We start from the raw sequence: 16,937 nt of genomic DNA on the forward strand, positions 1-16,937 counted from the left end.
CTCTCTCTCATGAGGAGTTTGCCTAACACTTGGATATTGTGTCTACCCTAATTTACTTTACTGTGCACATAGCTACCAAAGGAACTTTGTGGCAAGCTCCTGCTGAAAGCCTTTCATGGCTCACAAAGACTCTCCATTGCCCTCATTTATGTCTGTTATTCATAAGTGAAGCAGCTTTTACTCTCTAGCCTTACCAAGCAATTTACAGCTCCCTAAAAGCAATATACTCTTGCATAAACCTTTGAGCTTTTATATGTGCCTTTCCTTCTGTTTACTAGATTTTTTTCTTGCTTGCTAAATTTCTATGATTTAACCAAGCAACAGTTTGTGAAATCTGTTGCTTTCAGTGCCTCAACACACTTTCACATATATTTATGCTTGTGTGATCTTACATCCATTTTATTTTTTCAGCCTACCTTAGTATTACCAGGTACTTCTGGGTGTTCATTGACTGAAAGACTACTCAGACTAAATACTGAACTGACAGGATATATCAGCCAACTGACTGAAGAAAAGAATAATTTGAGGAATGTGGTCGTGAAGATGGAAGAGCAGTTAAGGCGCTGTCAACAGACAGGAACTGGTGGAGATTATGTACGTCATTTTCAGAAGTAGTGCCAAGTTACAATTTCTGCTATCTAATTTTGAATGTAAAAGCATCAGGTCAGATGTGTAGGAGGATCTGTGGAAATTTTTATAGGCATGACTGTAATATTAATAGCTATTATTTTGTTGAGGGAGCCGTCTCTGTACCAGACTCTGAGAAAACTGACCTGAAGTCATAATCCAATCTATGTCTATGAATGTCCAAAGACAGATACAGTATTGACTGTCAGCAGACATGTGTAGAGAAATGTTCAAACGTGAATCCTCACTGTTGTCTTCATTATTTACCACTTACTGTGTTTATGACTCAAGTGGAAGATGCTTTGAAATTATATATTTCAGTTTGATAAACCACTCTGGGAATTTAAATATTTCCATTTTTTTTAAAACCTACAGAATAAATTGCTGGTTTCTATAATTACCCAGTATAAAAATAGAAAGAAACGGTAAGACAAGCATACAGTCAAATGGATGATAACATCTCTTCATGGCTTCCATAGGAAACCACTTCCCTTCTTCCTACTGGGTTATTTTTTTTCTTTTTTATCTCCACTTCTCTAGTAAGGGCTCCACATTTGGACCCCCGTGTCCATCTCTTAACTCTCAACATTTTTAGTAAAAGCTCTGCTAGATCTGATAAACCTTTTCTGTGGCTAGGCTTTCACCAAGGACTTTTAGGGGTAAAGCTAATCTACTCAGCAAAATGACCATATACTTGGAGTTAGTAAATATTTTTTAATGCCAGCTGAGATTGACTTTGAGGATGAAAACTAAGACTAGATATCCATGATAGGGATACTTTTATTATCTTTAATTCAGCTTTTTCTTCAGAGATGTGTTCTTTATGTAAGTAGTTGGGCACAGTGGCACACACCTATAATGCTAATAATTAATAATTCAGAGACTGAGGCAAGAGGATTACAAGTTTGAGGCCATCCTCAGCATCTTAGACCCTGTCTCAAAACAAAATATAAAGGGCTAGGGACATGATTAAAGTGGTAGAGTGCCTCTGGGTTCAAGCCCTGGTACCACCAACAAGGGCAGGAAATTATATAAGTAGGCTGTTGTCTCTTCAGTCTTCTAGGTTTTTATTCTGTGGTGATGCCAACCTTGAAGCCATTATTGCTTCTGAAAAAGAAATATGGAACAGAGAAAAATCAGCTCTTCAGAAAACCTTAAAAAAAATGGAAGCTGAAGTATATAAACTGAAAGCTGAACTGAGAAATGACACTTTACTTCAGAATCTGAACACTGATTCTGAAAACGTCTCATTAAAGGTAGGTGACATCTTCCTTCTAATGATAGTCCTCCATTTTTGCCTTTTTTCATCTCTCTGCCCTTACCCAAACAGACTAAAGAAATGTGGGTGGCGCTCAGGTTGTCTCCGGAGGCCATTCAGTGTGTTGTGATTGCAAGGTCTCTAGCATGTCACAGAAGGTTTGTGAAGAGGCATGCCTCTTCTGGGAGGACTGGTAACAGGTTAAGCTCAATTAATTGTCATGGTGTCAACACCCAGAGCTGGTTGTCCTTCCGCCCACAGTTTCTATCTGTTGTCTTTTCAATTCCTCACAAACATACTGCTACTGTCAGTGTAAGAACATTGTGCCCTAAGATGGGAAGCCCTTGGAGTAGCCTCTCTAATGTGTAGAGATTAATATAGTAGTAAAACTACCATAATCACTTAATGTAAAATCCAAAATAAAGAGAAAGAAAAGTATTGGGAATATTTATTCTGATTATGGAGTAAACATAAATTTATGACTCATACAGTAACAGAATAATTGGCTTATTTTAAAAACTAAATAGATGAGTGACCACAATAATAAAATAGCTCCATGAAATTTTAATTCTCAGATGAAAAAGATAGCTCTATACATAAGAAAACACAAATGATAATAGGAGGACAAAAATACTTACAATAATATCATGAACAGGAGCTAAAACTCAAACTAAAACCATAACTATAAGGTTAGTATTTACACACCATACAAAGTGGCAAAGTTATAATGGTTAAAGTTACATTAACCTTCAACTTTGCTGATGAAGCTAAAAACAGTACCTGCCATCCTACAACTGCTTTTTTTTTTAATCTAGGTAATAATCATCCCCTAGAGAACAATTTGAATGACTTCTTAATAATGACTTTATGTTCTTCCCTTCTTTAAATGTAGAGGACTTATGGTAAATACTTGAGGGCAGAAAGTTTTCGAAAAGCTCTCATTTATCAGAAGAAATACCTGCTGCAATTATTGGGCGAATTCCAAGAATGCGAGGATGCAACCATAATGCTGCTTGCCCGGATGGGGGGTCAGCCAGCCTTCACCAATCTGGAGTTCATCAGCCGCCCAAAGGGCTTATCCAGATTTCGTTCAGCTGTCAGAGTGTCCATTGCAATTTCACGGTAAAGTTCTTGAAAGAAAATTGATTTTATTCAGAGACCCTCTAAAGGGATATTTGTCCTGTAATTCTAGCTACTCAGAAGGCTAAGGCAGGAGCATTGCAAGTTTGAGGCCAGTCTCAGCAACCTATTGAGACACTATGTCAAAATAAAAAGCAAAAAAGGTTGGGGATATGGCTCAGTGGTAGAGCAGTTCTAGATTTAATCTCCAGTACCATAGGGAGGAAAAAAAAAAAAGTTTGTATAGGATTTCTTTGCCATCCCTAAAATATAAATTTCTCTCTGGGTTTTCATCCTTTTAGCAAGGACTCTTTATTCTGTACTGTGTAAATATACCCTTTGGAAAGGGCCTTCTTAGGTACATGCAGCTGGTGACTCAAGCTGGCACATCCAGTCCAATTGTCATTTTTTAATTTGAATAGACCCATGAACTAGCTTATACATACATAGACATAAGAGAGATCATAAAAAGGAAAAGTTTTTTTTTTTTTTTTTTTTGAAAAATCACACCTCAGGCCGGCATACATCTGTCTTCCTTTCCTACTAAAATAACCTGTTTTTTACCCAACTCTGGAAAGCCCTGGTCTACCTCTGCATTCAGGTCCAAGGTTGGCCTTCAGGGATTCTGCTAGTGCTTTTGTCACTCTTTTCCTAGTAGTTACAAGCTAGGAACTTTGGCATTCATTCCATATGTGGTTGAAACTACCTTGTAGTCATGAACCACTACTGTCCTCTTAACTAGTAGATAAGATAATCGGGGGCTGGGGCTGAGGCTCAGTGGTAGGGCGCTTGGCTAGCATGTGTGAGGCACTGGGTTTGATCCCCAGCACCACATAAAAATAAAGGTTTGTGTCCATCTACAACTAAAAAAATAAAATAAATTTTAAAAAGATCACTCAGACACTTAAGCTTCTCCAAGTGTACCCTCCTTTTTATTTCTCTGAAACTCAGCAGAGTCCCAAAGGAATTTTGTTTCTTAAAGTAGTTCTTGCCAGGTCACATTTGATGCTTCTTCAAAGGATTTTGCTTTTTTTTTTTCTTCTTCTTCTGAAAAATGTGAGTTTTGCTTTTGTTTCTGTGTTTTTAAACTGGAAACTTGAGTTTCCTTAGTTCCAAATGTCAGTTCACAAATGAGAAAAACAGGACAAGGAGGGGTTATTATAAACCCAGTAGGGACAATTAGCCTGGTCTCTCTATTGCACCCATGCTGGCTCTCTAAAAGCAGATCAGGTCTTCCACCGTGCCTGCCTCTTCTACTTATTGTAGTCTCACACTCCAGTTTCTCCTTTCCCACTTCTCATTCCCAACATCACCTTGTGTCTGGCAAACAAAGGGTAATCACTGGCAGATACATTGATGAAAAAGATGTAATACCTGCCTGAAATCCAAAGACAGCTCACTTTCTGTTGGGGAAGGGCCATATACTCAGAACTTAGGAGACACTCATGTGAAGTCTCAGGAGTTAGCCAGTCATTTTGATTAGAGGAATTTGGGGAGACTTATATTTTGACTCTCTTAAAATTGAGTCTTGAAACAGACTGGTTCCACAGTGTGCTTTCACCTTCAGAATTATGATCCTGACAGAGCCCTGGCACTCCAGAAAGCTCTCTAAGCCAAGATGGGCCATGCAGCAAACCTAATGCAGCTGTATGATGACATTAATACCCCCATTCATTTAAAGCCAGCATTGTTTTTTGTTCCTGGTCACATGGCCTCACCCATCCTCCAGCTTTCCCAGCTCCCTCTTATGGGTCCTTTTATTCTTTTTTCCTCTCATCTACCTATCATCCACTATTCTGTTTCCTGCGGCTACTTTCTTTCTGTGTATTTTTTGCCCTCCATCTCTTCCTGTCTCATTAATCTGTAAAGCTAGAACCTGATTCTGGCAACACCAAAGACCTCTGTTTCCCCTTGGAAATGAGGTGAGGGGAGCTTAAACTGTGTTCTTCTTTTCCAGTTAATTTTGCCATCAACCCAGGCGCATGTACATAGTTTTGGATTAGGAAATTGTGATTGTTGAAATCTGATCTGTGCTCATATTTAAATGATTTTTGTAGAAAGTATATTTTATGATCTTTATAGATATGCTCTGATGTCTTATCTTGGAATCTTTTTTTTAGAATGAAAATTTTGGTTCAACGGTGGCAGCAAGTCACAGGTTCTGGTTCCACCAATGTTAACAGGGATGGCTTTGAACTGAATCCAGGTAAAGTCAAAATAGCATATTTCTACATTTACAGCCCTCTAAAATTATTGAAAATGTAATATCTTCCAAATAGCAAATTCTGAAGCCAGTGTTTTCCAAAGATAAAGGAGCTTATAACTAACAAGGCTAGGGACTTCATTGTTTTAAAGAGAATAAGAATTGCTGATTTTTATGGGCGCTGGTCTATACTAAGCCCTGCTTTTTTCATATATTCTGCCAATCTGATGTAATCACAATTACTATTATTCTCACTTTACAGATGAAAAATTGAGCACTGGAAAACACATGGTATTTGTCCCAGATTACCCAGTAGTGCTGCCCAGTAGGGGCACTTAAGGCTCTGGGTTCAAGAGAGAATAGCTATTAGTCATGTAAAACAGTTATGGTTTGAAGTTTTCATGATCTAATAATACTCAAATCATTTGAGTTTACTACTACGTTGTATAAAAATAAGAACAGTTAAAATTCCTTCTCTCTACACCTAGAATGAAGTAGAAAGAACATTAGGGCTTGAACATTTGGGATATAAGGATGAGGTCAAAAGTGGGAGAGCACAGAGTACAGAGAAAAGGGAAATTTCCATGAAAGTATTTTGAAATATAAATGCTTGCACTGAGAAATTTTTATCTGTGTCATACCAAAAATTAGCAAATCTTGATTTCAATTTTTTTTCCTATAAAAGGAGAGTGGAGTCATAAAGGATCTGGTTACATTAGTCTAATTTTTCTTTTCCACATTATCTTTTCCCCCAAATGATAACACATTCAGAAACCCTAAGATTGAGGTCTTTTAGAAATAAAATACCCCAGTTCAGTAGTTTTTCTTTGAAGCATAGTTCAGATACCAGAAATACTCAATTTCAATAACAATATTGAAAGCTTAAGTTTTATCTCTTCTTTAGCAAGAATAATTGAAAATTATTATTATAAGTAAGACAGCATGGTATAATACACTATATACACATGGTATAATACTGTTTTGTAGAAATGTTCAAGGGCTTGGTTTTTAGTTTTTGTTGTGTTTTGCTTTGTTATCTTAACATCTTGCATTACATTAAGGTGCTGAAAAGACTGACCCATTTTATCATTCTTCTGGTGAACTAGAACTAGATGGAGAACCAAGACATACAACATACCGCTCAAGATCAGATCTGGATTCTCCTAGGTGCCTTTTACCGTTTCAAAATAGGTAAGAATTAAATGTATTAATATTTAACAGAGAAAGATGGACACTGATAGGACTTTGGCAGATGGACATCTTTAGTTGTAATTTGTTTAACCTATGGCCCAGAATCAAAGCTAGGTTTTAAATTTGTAAATGGTTTCTAAGGTTAACAGAAACAGAGCTGATCAAATGTTGCTTACTATATGCCATAGTTAGACATTGGAAAAAGTGTTGATTAAAATTGATAAGTCCCTGGCCGTTAGAGAAAATGTTAGTCTGCATGACAGATGCATTTTTACATATCCAGCATTTACTGCCAAACTGACAGGTTTTATACTTGGCATTTTCATGAAGCCCTAGCTTCTTTGAATTTATTGAAGACCAATTTCTTTCCCATCCCAAACTTAGAAGCATGGGGGATATAGATCATATAATATGTACTTGGCCTGCCTTCCGGGGTGGGGGAGGATGCAGGTGTGTGATGTGATTGCACTGTTTCTGGGTAATTTGGTTCATGTACATTGCTTTTAATCCTTAGGTCTCCAGGCACCCTAGCTGATTTAAATCCTGGTTCCACAGCGTGCTCTCACCTTCAGAATTATGATCCCGATAGAGCCCTGGCAGATTATATCACTCGGCTAGAGGCACTACAAAGAAGACTTGGAACTGTACAGACAGGTGCTTAAGTTTAACCACTTATTGGTAGTGCCATAGTGCTAGACCCACAGCTCTCCTCATTTTGAAACTCCTTAACCCTCATTGTTTAGAATAAAATCTACTTCACTTACCAAGTTAGGTAAAGCTTAAACTGTGTAACCAGCAGCGCAACTAACTTTAGAGTATTCAAGACATGATTTATCACCTCAAATCCTGCCCACCCCCAAATAATTCCCCTACAACCTCTTCATTCAGTAGATTGCTCATAGAAAATACATGATTGAAGACTAATGTGCGAAGGTGCTCTGAGGTAATGCATGGTAGAAAGTGGTGAGGCATACAGATACTGGTGAGGAAGAGGATTGATCACTTAGTACAACCATTATCCCTACTACTGCCTGGTGCTTTTAAGAGTGATCCAAAAAAAAAAAAAATCCTAATTTTCTTTCCTCAAAAATATACCTGAAGTGTCATACTTGATAACAGAAGTGGATTCTCTATTCATTATGAGAAAACTTCTTTTCCCTGTCTTCCTTTAGTTCACTTCTGATCCAGAGATTTTGAATCATTTTAGTTTGAATTGTATTCAGTCTCCTTTTATAGTTTTTTTTTTAACTTTTATTAATGATTCTCTTTTCCTGCTAGTCCCACAAACTCTGTGGACTAATATCAGATTGAGTTAGTAGTTATCTCTTCATTCATTCATTCAAAAAATTCATGTGTTTAACACAAGTAACTTGTAATACTAGGAAACTCTCATTATTATAGTTGAAGTCTGTTTGTTGGTTAAAGGTTTGTTTTGTTTTAAGCATCCAAATTTCACAAGACCCAGAATCTGAAGACCAAAATATTTTTTAGGATATACGAAAAATATATAGAACTTCAACCTTTAGAACACTTTATATTAGCATGATTCTTAATTCCTTGCTTTAGAACCACTCTTGATGACTTGTAAGTATAGTCAAAATCTCTTTAAAAATCAGTTGAACTATGAATAAGACGTTTAAGGAACAAAGGGCATTTTTTCTGATGGAGAGTTAAGAGTAATCTTTTTGTTATCTATACCAGCTAATTTATATAGAACAATCTAATTTAAAATCATGCAAAATGTCTTGTTTTTCTCTTACAGGTTCAACTACTACATTTCATAGTGGTATGAGAAGATAATACTTTAAAAACATCAAAAGTTGAAGTGATTTTAAACAAATTCTCTTTTGTAAATCGAAGATTCTTTTGTGCTTTTATATTGTGAATATTTAATGGGACCAAAACAAACACAGCTTATGATTGTATCAGATCTCTTGCACATGAAAACAAACTGGAATTTGTACATACAAGCATTGTGTATGTATTCATGCACAATAATCACTAAATTACATGTATATTTGCGGAATGTTAATTTAAATGATTAAATTATAAACATTGTGTATTTATCAAATGGGTGAAAAGATTAAACTTTTGCCGATATGATACTGCTGAATGTGTAGCTTGCAGTGTCCTGCACTTTTCATTTAAGGCTACTGAAATTACATGTTTCTGCTTAATATATTTGCTACTGGTGATGAAGACAGAAGATATCACTTGTAGACACCTATTTTTGTATAATGGTAGAAGTTTTGAATTTTATGGGGTATTTTGTCAAAGCACTGAAAATAAAAATGACTTCACCATTTTCACCACACTGTATTTGAAACTTCTTCATTTTTAACTGAGCCATATAGTTCCTGGTGCATATCCTCATAAATTACTTATCTTAAATATGCAAGACCTTAGGATTCAAACAGAAAGTTGTCCTTATATAATTGGATATTAGGGTTTTGTATGAAGGTTTTCCCTCTGCCTTTCCATCAACTTATATCTAAGGATAATATTTCTTAAAAGCCATATTTATTCAATTACATTTGGTGTTACATGTATGTCTTTACAATCTGTGGCCCACTATGACACAAAAATCATTTAGCTCAAATAATCTAAATTTATTAATTAGATTTCAGCAGAATCAAACAGAATTCCTGCTGCCCAACACAATTCAGACTGGGAAGCTGTCACAGATGTTGTTTCTTTATCTAGACTGTTCCAATAACATGGCAACTCACTAAAACAGGAATTGTATTTTTTGCTGATGTCTGGAGGATTTTGATGTCCTATGATTTAGATCAACACAAATAAGCATAGTAACGAGTTGTACATTCTTGGAAGTTTCAATATTAGCAGCTGGGCTTCAGTATGAGGATTTCTAAACATAGCAAAAGTATCCTAAAGCTAGTGGAAGGGGAGAGTTGTGGGTAAGAACCAGAAGCTAAAATGATTGCCATTCAGGACTATTTTGTTGTAGACACATGACAAAAGCAGATGGACATAAGGGGAGGGAGGGGAAAAGAGAGGAGGGAGCAAGAGAGGGATAGGAATGATGGTGGAATGAGTTAGACATCATTACCCTAAGTACATGTATAAGACATGAATGGTGTGAAAATACTTTGTGTATAACCAGTGTCTTGAAAAATTGTGTTCTACATGCGTAATATAAAATGAATTGCATTCTGCCATCCTGTATAACAAATCAGAATAAATTTTTAAAAATTTAAAAAAGAGCAGATGGACAAGTACTTAGCAACAGCAGTTCTCTCCAACTGTTGACCATTAAGCCTCCTTATATTAGGCCAATGCAGTCACACTACTCATGATTCTCAATAGTCTGTAGTTTAAAAACTAAATCCATAGTGCTTCCCTAGCATACACAAGGCCCTAGTTTCAAGCCATAACACCATAAAGCAAAACTGAAATCAGACTTCACTAACAGAGCAGCTTTGCCTAGGGTTCTTAACTTTTTTCTTTTTTAAGTTGTCAATGGACCTTTATTTTACATATTTATATGAGGTGCTAAGAATCAAACCCAGTGCCTCACACATGCTAGGCAAAGTGCTCTACCACTGAGCTCTACCCTGACCCACCAACTCATGCTTTTCACATAGTTAATCCCACCGACATGGATCTCTTTAGCCGTCTGCCAAAGCTATCAATCCTGATTTTCAGAATGCTTTTAAAGACAATATAGGTATATATATACATATGATTCCAAAGAAAACCAATTATACACAAATAATTACTAAACTTTTCAAGTTGTGATATAGTACATATTAAAACATTAAAGTGTACTATAAGCCACTTATAATCCCAGCTGCCCAGATCCACCCACACCAACCTACCCAGGATCCCTGCTCTCAGTGGTCCTGGTTCCCTCCTCCACAAGCAGGGCAGACACCACCAGAGTCTAGCCTTCGGTGCAGGACTTCCCTTTCCAACCAGCAGACTACCACAGGAGGTCAAGCCCAGCGGCCCAGACCCACCCATTCCAACTTAAGCAGGACCCAGATCCAGGATGTAGTAGCATTTATTGAGGACACCAGCAGGGTCTGGAAGCCCAACATCAAGGTGAGGTGAAGACATTCTGCACAGGTACCACAAAAATATAGAAAAGAAACTAACATCTCGGATCCACACTGCAAGAAAGGCAGACACACAGACAACATAAAAAAACAAGGGAGGAAAGTGCCCCCAAACAAACCAGGACACTATAATATCAGAACCCATAATATCAGTGAAGTTGATGAAATGTCAGAGAAGCAGTTCAGAGATTCATAATTAAAATAATGTTGGGCTGGGGATGTGGCTCAAGCAGTAGCGCGCTCACCTGGCATGCGTGCGGCCCGGGTTTGATCCTCAGCACCACATACAAACAAAGATGTTGTGTCTGCCGAAAACTAAAAAATAAATATTAAGATATTCTCTCTCTCTCTCTCTCTCTCTCTCTCTCTCTCTCTCTCTCTCTCTCTCTCTCTCTCTCTAAAAAATAAATAAATAAAATAATCTTTGAATTAAAGAATGACCTAAATGAGCAAATACAAGCAAAAATTGATCCTTCCAACAATGAAATAAGAGCAAATACAAGTAGCAAAATATTACTCCGAGAGAGAGAGACACTCTGGGGGAAAAAAAAAAACAGAAATCCTTCAAATGAAGGATACAATAAATCAAAAAACTCAATAGAAAGCATAACCAACAGACTAAATCACTTGGAAGAAACATCAGATAATGAAGACAAAGTATACAATCTGGAAAATAAAATTGATCACACAGTGAAGAAAGAAACCATGAATAGAATATCTAAGAATTATGGGACAGCATCAAAAGACCAAATCTAAGAGTCATTGGGATAAAGGAAGGCACAGAGTTTCAAGCCAAAGGAATGCACAATCTCTACAATGAGATAATATCAGAAAATTTCCCAATCATAAAGAACAAATTGGAAAACCAAATACAAGAGGTTACAGGACACCAAATGTACAAAATTAAAACAGTTCTACACCAAGGCATACTATAATAAAAATTCCTAGCATACAGAATAAGGATAGAATCTTAAAAGCTGGAAGAGAGGGGAATCAGATCACATATAGGGGGAGACCAACCCATATCAGCAGATTTTTCAACCCAGACCCTCAAATCCAGGACCAAGCTCTGAAAGAAAATGGATGCCAACCAAGAATCTTATATCCAGGCAAACCTAAGCTTTAGATTTGATGATAAAATAAAAACCTTCCGTGATACACAAAAGTTAAAAGAATTTACAACTAGGAAACCTGCACTACAGAACATCCTCAGCAAAATATTCCAAGAAGAGGAAATTAAAAACAATGATGAAAATTAGCAGAGGGAGGGATTACAGTAAAGGAAAATCTAATCAGAGGAGAAACCACAAGTCACATTAAATACCAAAAATAAACAAAAATGGCTGGGAATACAAATCATGTCTCAGTAATAACCCTGAGTGTTACTGGCCTAAACTCAACAATCAAAAGACATAGACTGGCAGACTGGATTAAAAAAAAAAAAAAAAAAAAAAAGACCAAACAATATACTCTTGTGTCCAAGAGCCTTGTCTCAGAAGACTGAAGGTGAAGGGTTGGGAAAATCATACCACTCACATGGACTCCAGACACAAAAAGGGGTTTCCATCCTTATATCAAATAAAGTAGACTTCAAGCTAAAGTCAATCAAAAGGAATAAAGAAGAACACTACATACTGTTAAAGAAAACCATACACCAACAAGGCTTAACAATTATAAATATATATGCCTCAAACAATGGAGACTCTACATTCATCAAACAAACTCTTCTCAAGTTCAAGAGTCAAATAGACCACAATGATAATTTTGGGTGACTTTAACATACCTCTGTCATCACTAGATAGATCTTTCAAACAAAAGCTGAACAAAGAAACTACAGAACTAAATAATACAATCAATAATTTAGACTTAACTCACATATATAGAATATTCCAACCTTCAATGAAAGAATATACTTTCTTCTCAGCAGCAGATGGATTCCTTCTCTAAAATAGACCATATACTATGCCATAAAACAATTCTTAGCAAATATAAAAAAATAGAGAAATTAGAAATCAATGATAAAATAAGAAATAAAATCCACTCCAACATTTGGAGACTAAATAATATGCTACTGAATGAACAATGGGTTACAGAAGACATCAAGTAGGAGATTAAACAAATTTTAGAGGTTAATGAGAACACAAATACAACATATCAAAATCTCTGTGACACTAAGAAACCAGTTCTAATGGGAAAGTTCATTGCATGGAGTTCATTAAAAGAAGAAAAAATCAACAGATAAATTACTTACCACTACATCTCAAAGCCCTAGAAAAAGAACAAATCAACACCAAGAGCAGCAGAAGACAGGAAATAATTAAAAGCAGAGATGAAATCAATGAAATTGAAACAAAAAACAATTGAACAAAACAACATGCTAACCAAGAGAGAGAAAACTCAAATCACTTACATGATGAAAAAGGAAATATCACAACAGACACTACAAAAATACAGAGGATAATTAGAAATTATTTTGAAAAGTTGTACTCCTATACAACAGAAAACATCGGAGGCATCTACAAATTTCTAGAGTGATAAAATTTGCCCAAATTGAATCAGGATGATATACACAATTTAAACAGATCAACTTCAAGTGACGAAATAGCAGACACCATCAAAAGTCTACCAACGAAGAAAAGCCCAGAACCGGATAGATTCAAAACCGAGTTCTACAAGACCTTTAAAGAAGAACTAATACCAATACTCTTCAATTTATTTCAAGAAATAGAAAAAGAAGCAGCACTTCCAAACTCATTCTATGAGGCCAATATCACTCTGATTCCAAAACTAATATCTCTAATGAACATAAATGCAAAAATTCTCGATAAAATTCTGGCAATTCTAATACAAAAACCTATCAAAAAGATCGTGTGTCATAATCAAGTGGGATTCACCCAGGGATACGAGGTTGGTTCAGCATACAGAAATCAATAAATGTAATTCATCTCATCAATACACTTAAAGATAAGAAACATATGACCATCTCAATAGATGCAGAAAAAGCATTTGACAAAATACAGCACCCCTTTATGTTTAAAACACTAGAAAAACGAGGGATAACAGGAACATAGTTCAATATCATAAAGGTTATCTATGCTAAGCTTCAGGCCAACATCATTTTGAATGGAGAAAAATTGAAGGCATTCCCTCTAAAAACTGGAACAAGACAGGGATGCCCTCTTTCATCACTTCTATTTAACATAGTTCTTGAAACACTGGCCAGAGCAATTAGACAGATGAAAGAAATTACAGGAATACATATAGGAAAAAAAGAACTCAAATTTGCACTATTTGCTGATGATTTGATTCTATACTTGGGATACTCTAAAAGTTCTACCAGAAAACTTCTAGAACTAATAAATGAATTCATAAAAGTAGCAGGATATAAAATCAACATCCATAAATCAAAAGCAGTTCTGTATATCAGTGAAAAATCCTCAGAAAGGGAAATGAGAAAAACTACCCCATTTTCAATAGCCTCAAAATAAAATACTTGGAAATCAACTTAAGAGGTGATTTCCAAGTATTTTATAATGAAATAAATATAATGAAAATTACAAAACCCTAAAGAATGAAATCAAATAAGACCTTAGAAAATTGAAAGATCTATCTTGCTCTTGGATAGGCAGAATTAATATTATCAAAATGACCATACTTCCAAAAGCACTATACAGATTTAATGCAATTCTGATCAAAATTCCAATGACATTCCTCATAAAAATAGAAAAAGCAACCATGAAATTCATCTGGAAAACTAAGAGGCCCAGAATAGCTAAAGCAATCCTTAGCAGGAAGAATGAAGCAGGTGGCATCACTATACCAGACCTTAAACTATACTACAGAGCAATAGTAACAGCATAGTGTTGGCACTTAAAACAGACTGGTAGACCAACGGTAAAGAATAGAGGACACAGAGACTAACTCACAAAACTACAATTATCTTATGCTACACAAAAGTGCCAAGAAGATGCATTAGAGAAAAGATAGTCTCTTCAACAAATGGTGCTGGAAATCCATATGCAACAAAATGAAATTAAACCCTTATCTCTCACCATGCACAAAACTCAACTCAAAATGTATCAAGGACTTAGGAATACAACCAGAACCCTGAGTCTAATAGAAAAAAAAAGTAGGCCCTAATCTCCATCATGTGGGATTAGGCCCCAACTTCCTTAATAAGACTCCTGTGGTGCAAGAATTAAAACCAAGAATCAATAAATGGGATGGACTCAAACAAAAGTTTCTTCTCAGCAAAAGAAACAATCTGTGAGGTGAATAGAGAGCCTGCATCTTGGGAGCAAATCTTTACCCCTCACACATCAGATAGAGCACTAATCTCTAGGGTATATAAAGAATTCAAAAAAACTAAATACCAAAATAATAATAATAACCCAATCAATAAATGGGCCAAGGACCTGAAGATTCACTTCTCAGAAGATGATGTACAATCAATCAACAAATATATGAAAAAATGTTCATCATCTCTAGCAATTAGAGAAATGCAAATCAAAACTACTCTAAGATTTCATCTCACTCCAGTCAGAATGGCAGCTATTATTAAGACAAATAACAATAAGTATTGGCAAGGATGTGGGGAAAAGGCACACTCATATATTGCTAGTGGGACTGCAAATTGGTGCAGCCAATATGGAAAGCAGTATGGAGATTTCTTGGGAAATTGGGAATGAAACCAACATTTGACCTAGCTATCCCTCTCCTTTGGTCTATACCCAAAGGCCTTAAAAACAGCATACTAAAGAGGCAGAGCCACATCAATATTTATAGCAGCACAATTCACAATAGCTAAACTGTGGAACCAACCTAGATGCCCTTCAGTAGATGAATGAATAAAAAAATGTGGCATATATCACAATGGAAATTTACTCAGCAATAAGAGAATAAAATCATGGCATTTGCAGGTAAATGGATAGAGTTAGAGAAGATAATGCTAAGTGAAGTTAGCCAATCCCCAAAAACCAAATTTCGAATGTCTTCTTTGATATAAGGAGGCTGATTCATAGTGGAATAGGGAGAGGGAGCATGGGAGGAATAGAAGAACTCTTGCCGCAGTCTGACTGGGCACAATTCAGGAGCCACTTGTCAAAAGAAACGAACTTTATTTTTAGAACCACACACCGCACCACACAGCTCCTCAGGAAAAACCCTCAGAGCCCAACTGCCACCACCGGCTTCCCACAAGCCTCTCCCTCCCACACTCCTCCTGCTCTTGAGGAAAATTGGCTGGGTCACATGGGAAAGCCAAAAAAAGTCCCCCAATGAGCAGCTCCGTAGTCTTAAAGGGCGGGGAAACAGCCCAATGAGCATCACCACAGAGGAGCCAATTAGCTAGAAGTGCTGGGGCCGCTGTGAGCCAATCATCAGTTGGCAGCTGGAAGTTTGCAGGCAGCTGGAAGTTTGCTGGGGCCCCTTCAGCTGTGGCTCTCAACATCTCCCCCTCTCTGTTTAAACAACAAGCATATGGCTTAGGGACTGTGCCTGCCTTAGGTTGTCCAATAGTACATATGGTCCTTACCCGTAATCGGATGAGCTGACCTCAAGGCGTCAGCCTCCTGTCTTAGGTTGGTACCATTGCAATTGGATCTTACCCATTATTGACTATCAGTTCACCATACAGCCACACCTGTGGATAGGTCTTTGTACCGGGGGGGGGGGGTGTGAGGTTCTTTGCCTCACCTCTGTTGGCCCCCAAATTTTAGCTGAATGACCATGATAAGCAGAAGGGAGGAAGATACACCAAGCCAATTGACGGTCCTTTTGGAAAAATTGTACCACCGATGACACCATCAGCAGAAATACCCCAACACTACCACAAGTCGCTGCACCAACAGATAGTTCACAATGCATGCAAGTGAGTTCACAATGCATACAAGCGATACATAGTCCAGGGAAGTTCTGCAAGCAGTTCAGTGATGGCTATTGCAAAAGCTGTAGATTGGTTTTATCTTTGTCTTCACCGGCACTGGGATGAAGATAGGAATTCTGGCAATGATGGCTAAAGAAAAAATTATGTAACATTCCAGAAGGCACTAAAAGAGAACAATTTTCTTAACAATTTACATTATCTTGAAGAGAATTATTAAATATAATGAAAAGGAAAGGTGAAAGTAAACAAACAGATCTGTTACCCTCCTTTTTTGTTCACATTTTAAAACAATTCTCAACAGCTGTTTACCCAATTTAAATTAAACCATTTAAATCACGTGAATAAAAAAAATTATTTGGATCCATTTTTTCATGAGCGCTCATCATATATGATATATAGATATACGTACATACAAACATACAACATAAAACACAAGTGTGCACACATAATACAATACATACAACACATAATAGTAAAGGCCTTATAACTTTTTACAGGTGAAATATCCATTGCAATGTTTAAAAACTCTATAGTCAAAAAATAGACCTGATCAGCAAAACATTAACCTAGGTCTGT

At 36.6% G+C, this 16,937-nt stretch overlaps 1 protein-coding gene across 7 annotated transcripts in view; it reads left to right on the forward strand.

Moving 5' to 3' along the window:
• The window catches only part of Akap9 (A-kinase anchoring protein 9), a 127,332-nt gene extending 118,530 nt beyond the window's left edge, over window positions 1-8,802 (forward strand). For 2 of the 7 annotated variants that reach the window (XM_077795946.1, XM_077795947.1), the window contains 7 exons: window positions 412-594; window positions 1,683-1,883; window positions 2,778-3,007; window positions 5,125-5,210; window positions 6,269-6,398; window positions 6,913-7,052; window positions 8,161-8,802. In XM_077795946.1, the coding sequence (XP_077652072.1) occupies window positions 412-594; window positions 1,683-1,883; window positions 2,778-3,007; window positions 5,125-5,210; window positions 6,269-6,398; window positions 6,913-7,052; window positions 8,161-8,198 (1,008 nt within the window). In that variant the 3' untranslated portion in view covers window positions 8,199-8,802. The remainder of the gene's footprint in view (window positions 1-411; window positions 595-1,682; window positions 1,884-2,777; window positions 3,008-5,124; window positions 5,211-6,268; window positions 6,399-6,912; window positions 7,053-8,160) is intronic. The other 5 variants (XM_077795949.1, XM_077795950.1, XM_077795948.1 and 2 more) reach the window with 4 other exon arrangements.
• Window positions 8,803-16,937: the final 8,135 nt, after the last annotated feature.

The sequence above is a fragment of the Urocitellus parryii genome, chromosome 3, assembly GCF_045843805.1.
Source record: "Urocitellus parryii isolate mUroPar1 chromosome 3, mUroPar1.hap1, whole genome shotgun sequence".
NCBI lineage: Eukaryota > Metazoa > Chordata > Mammalia > Rodentia > Sciuridae > Urocitellus > Urocitellus parryii.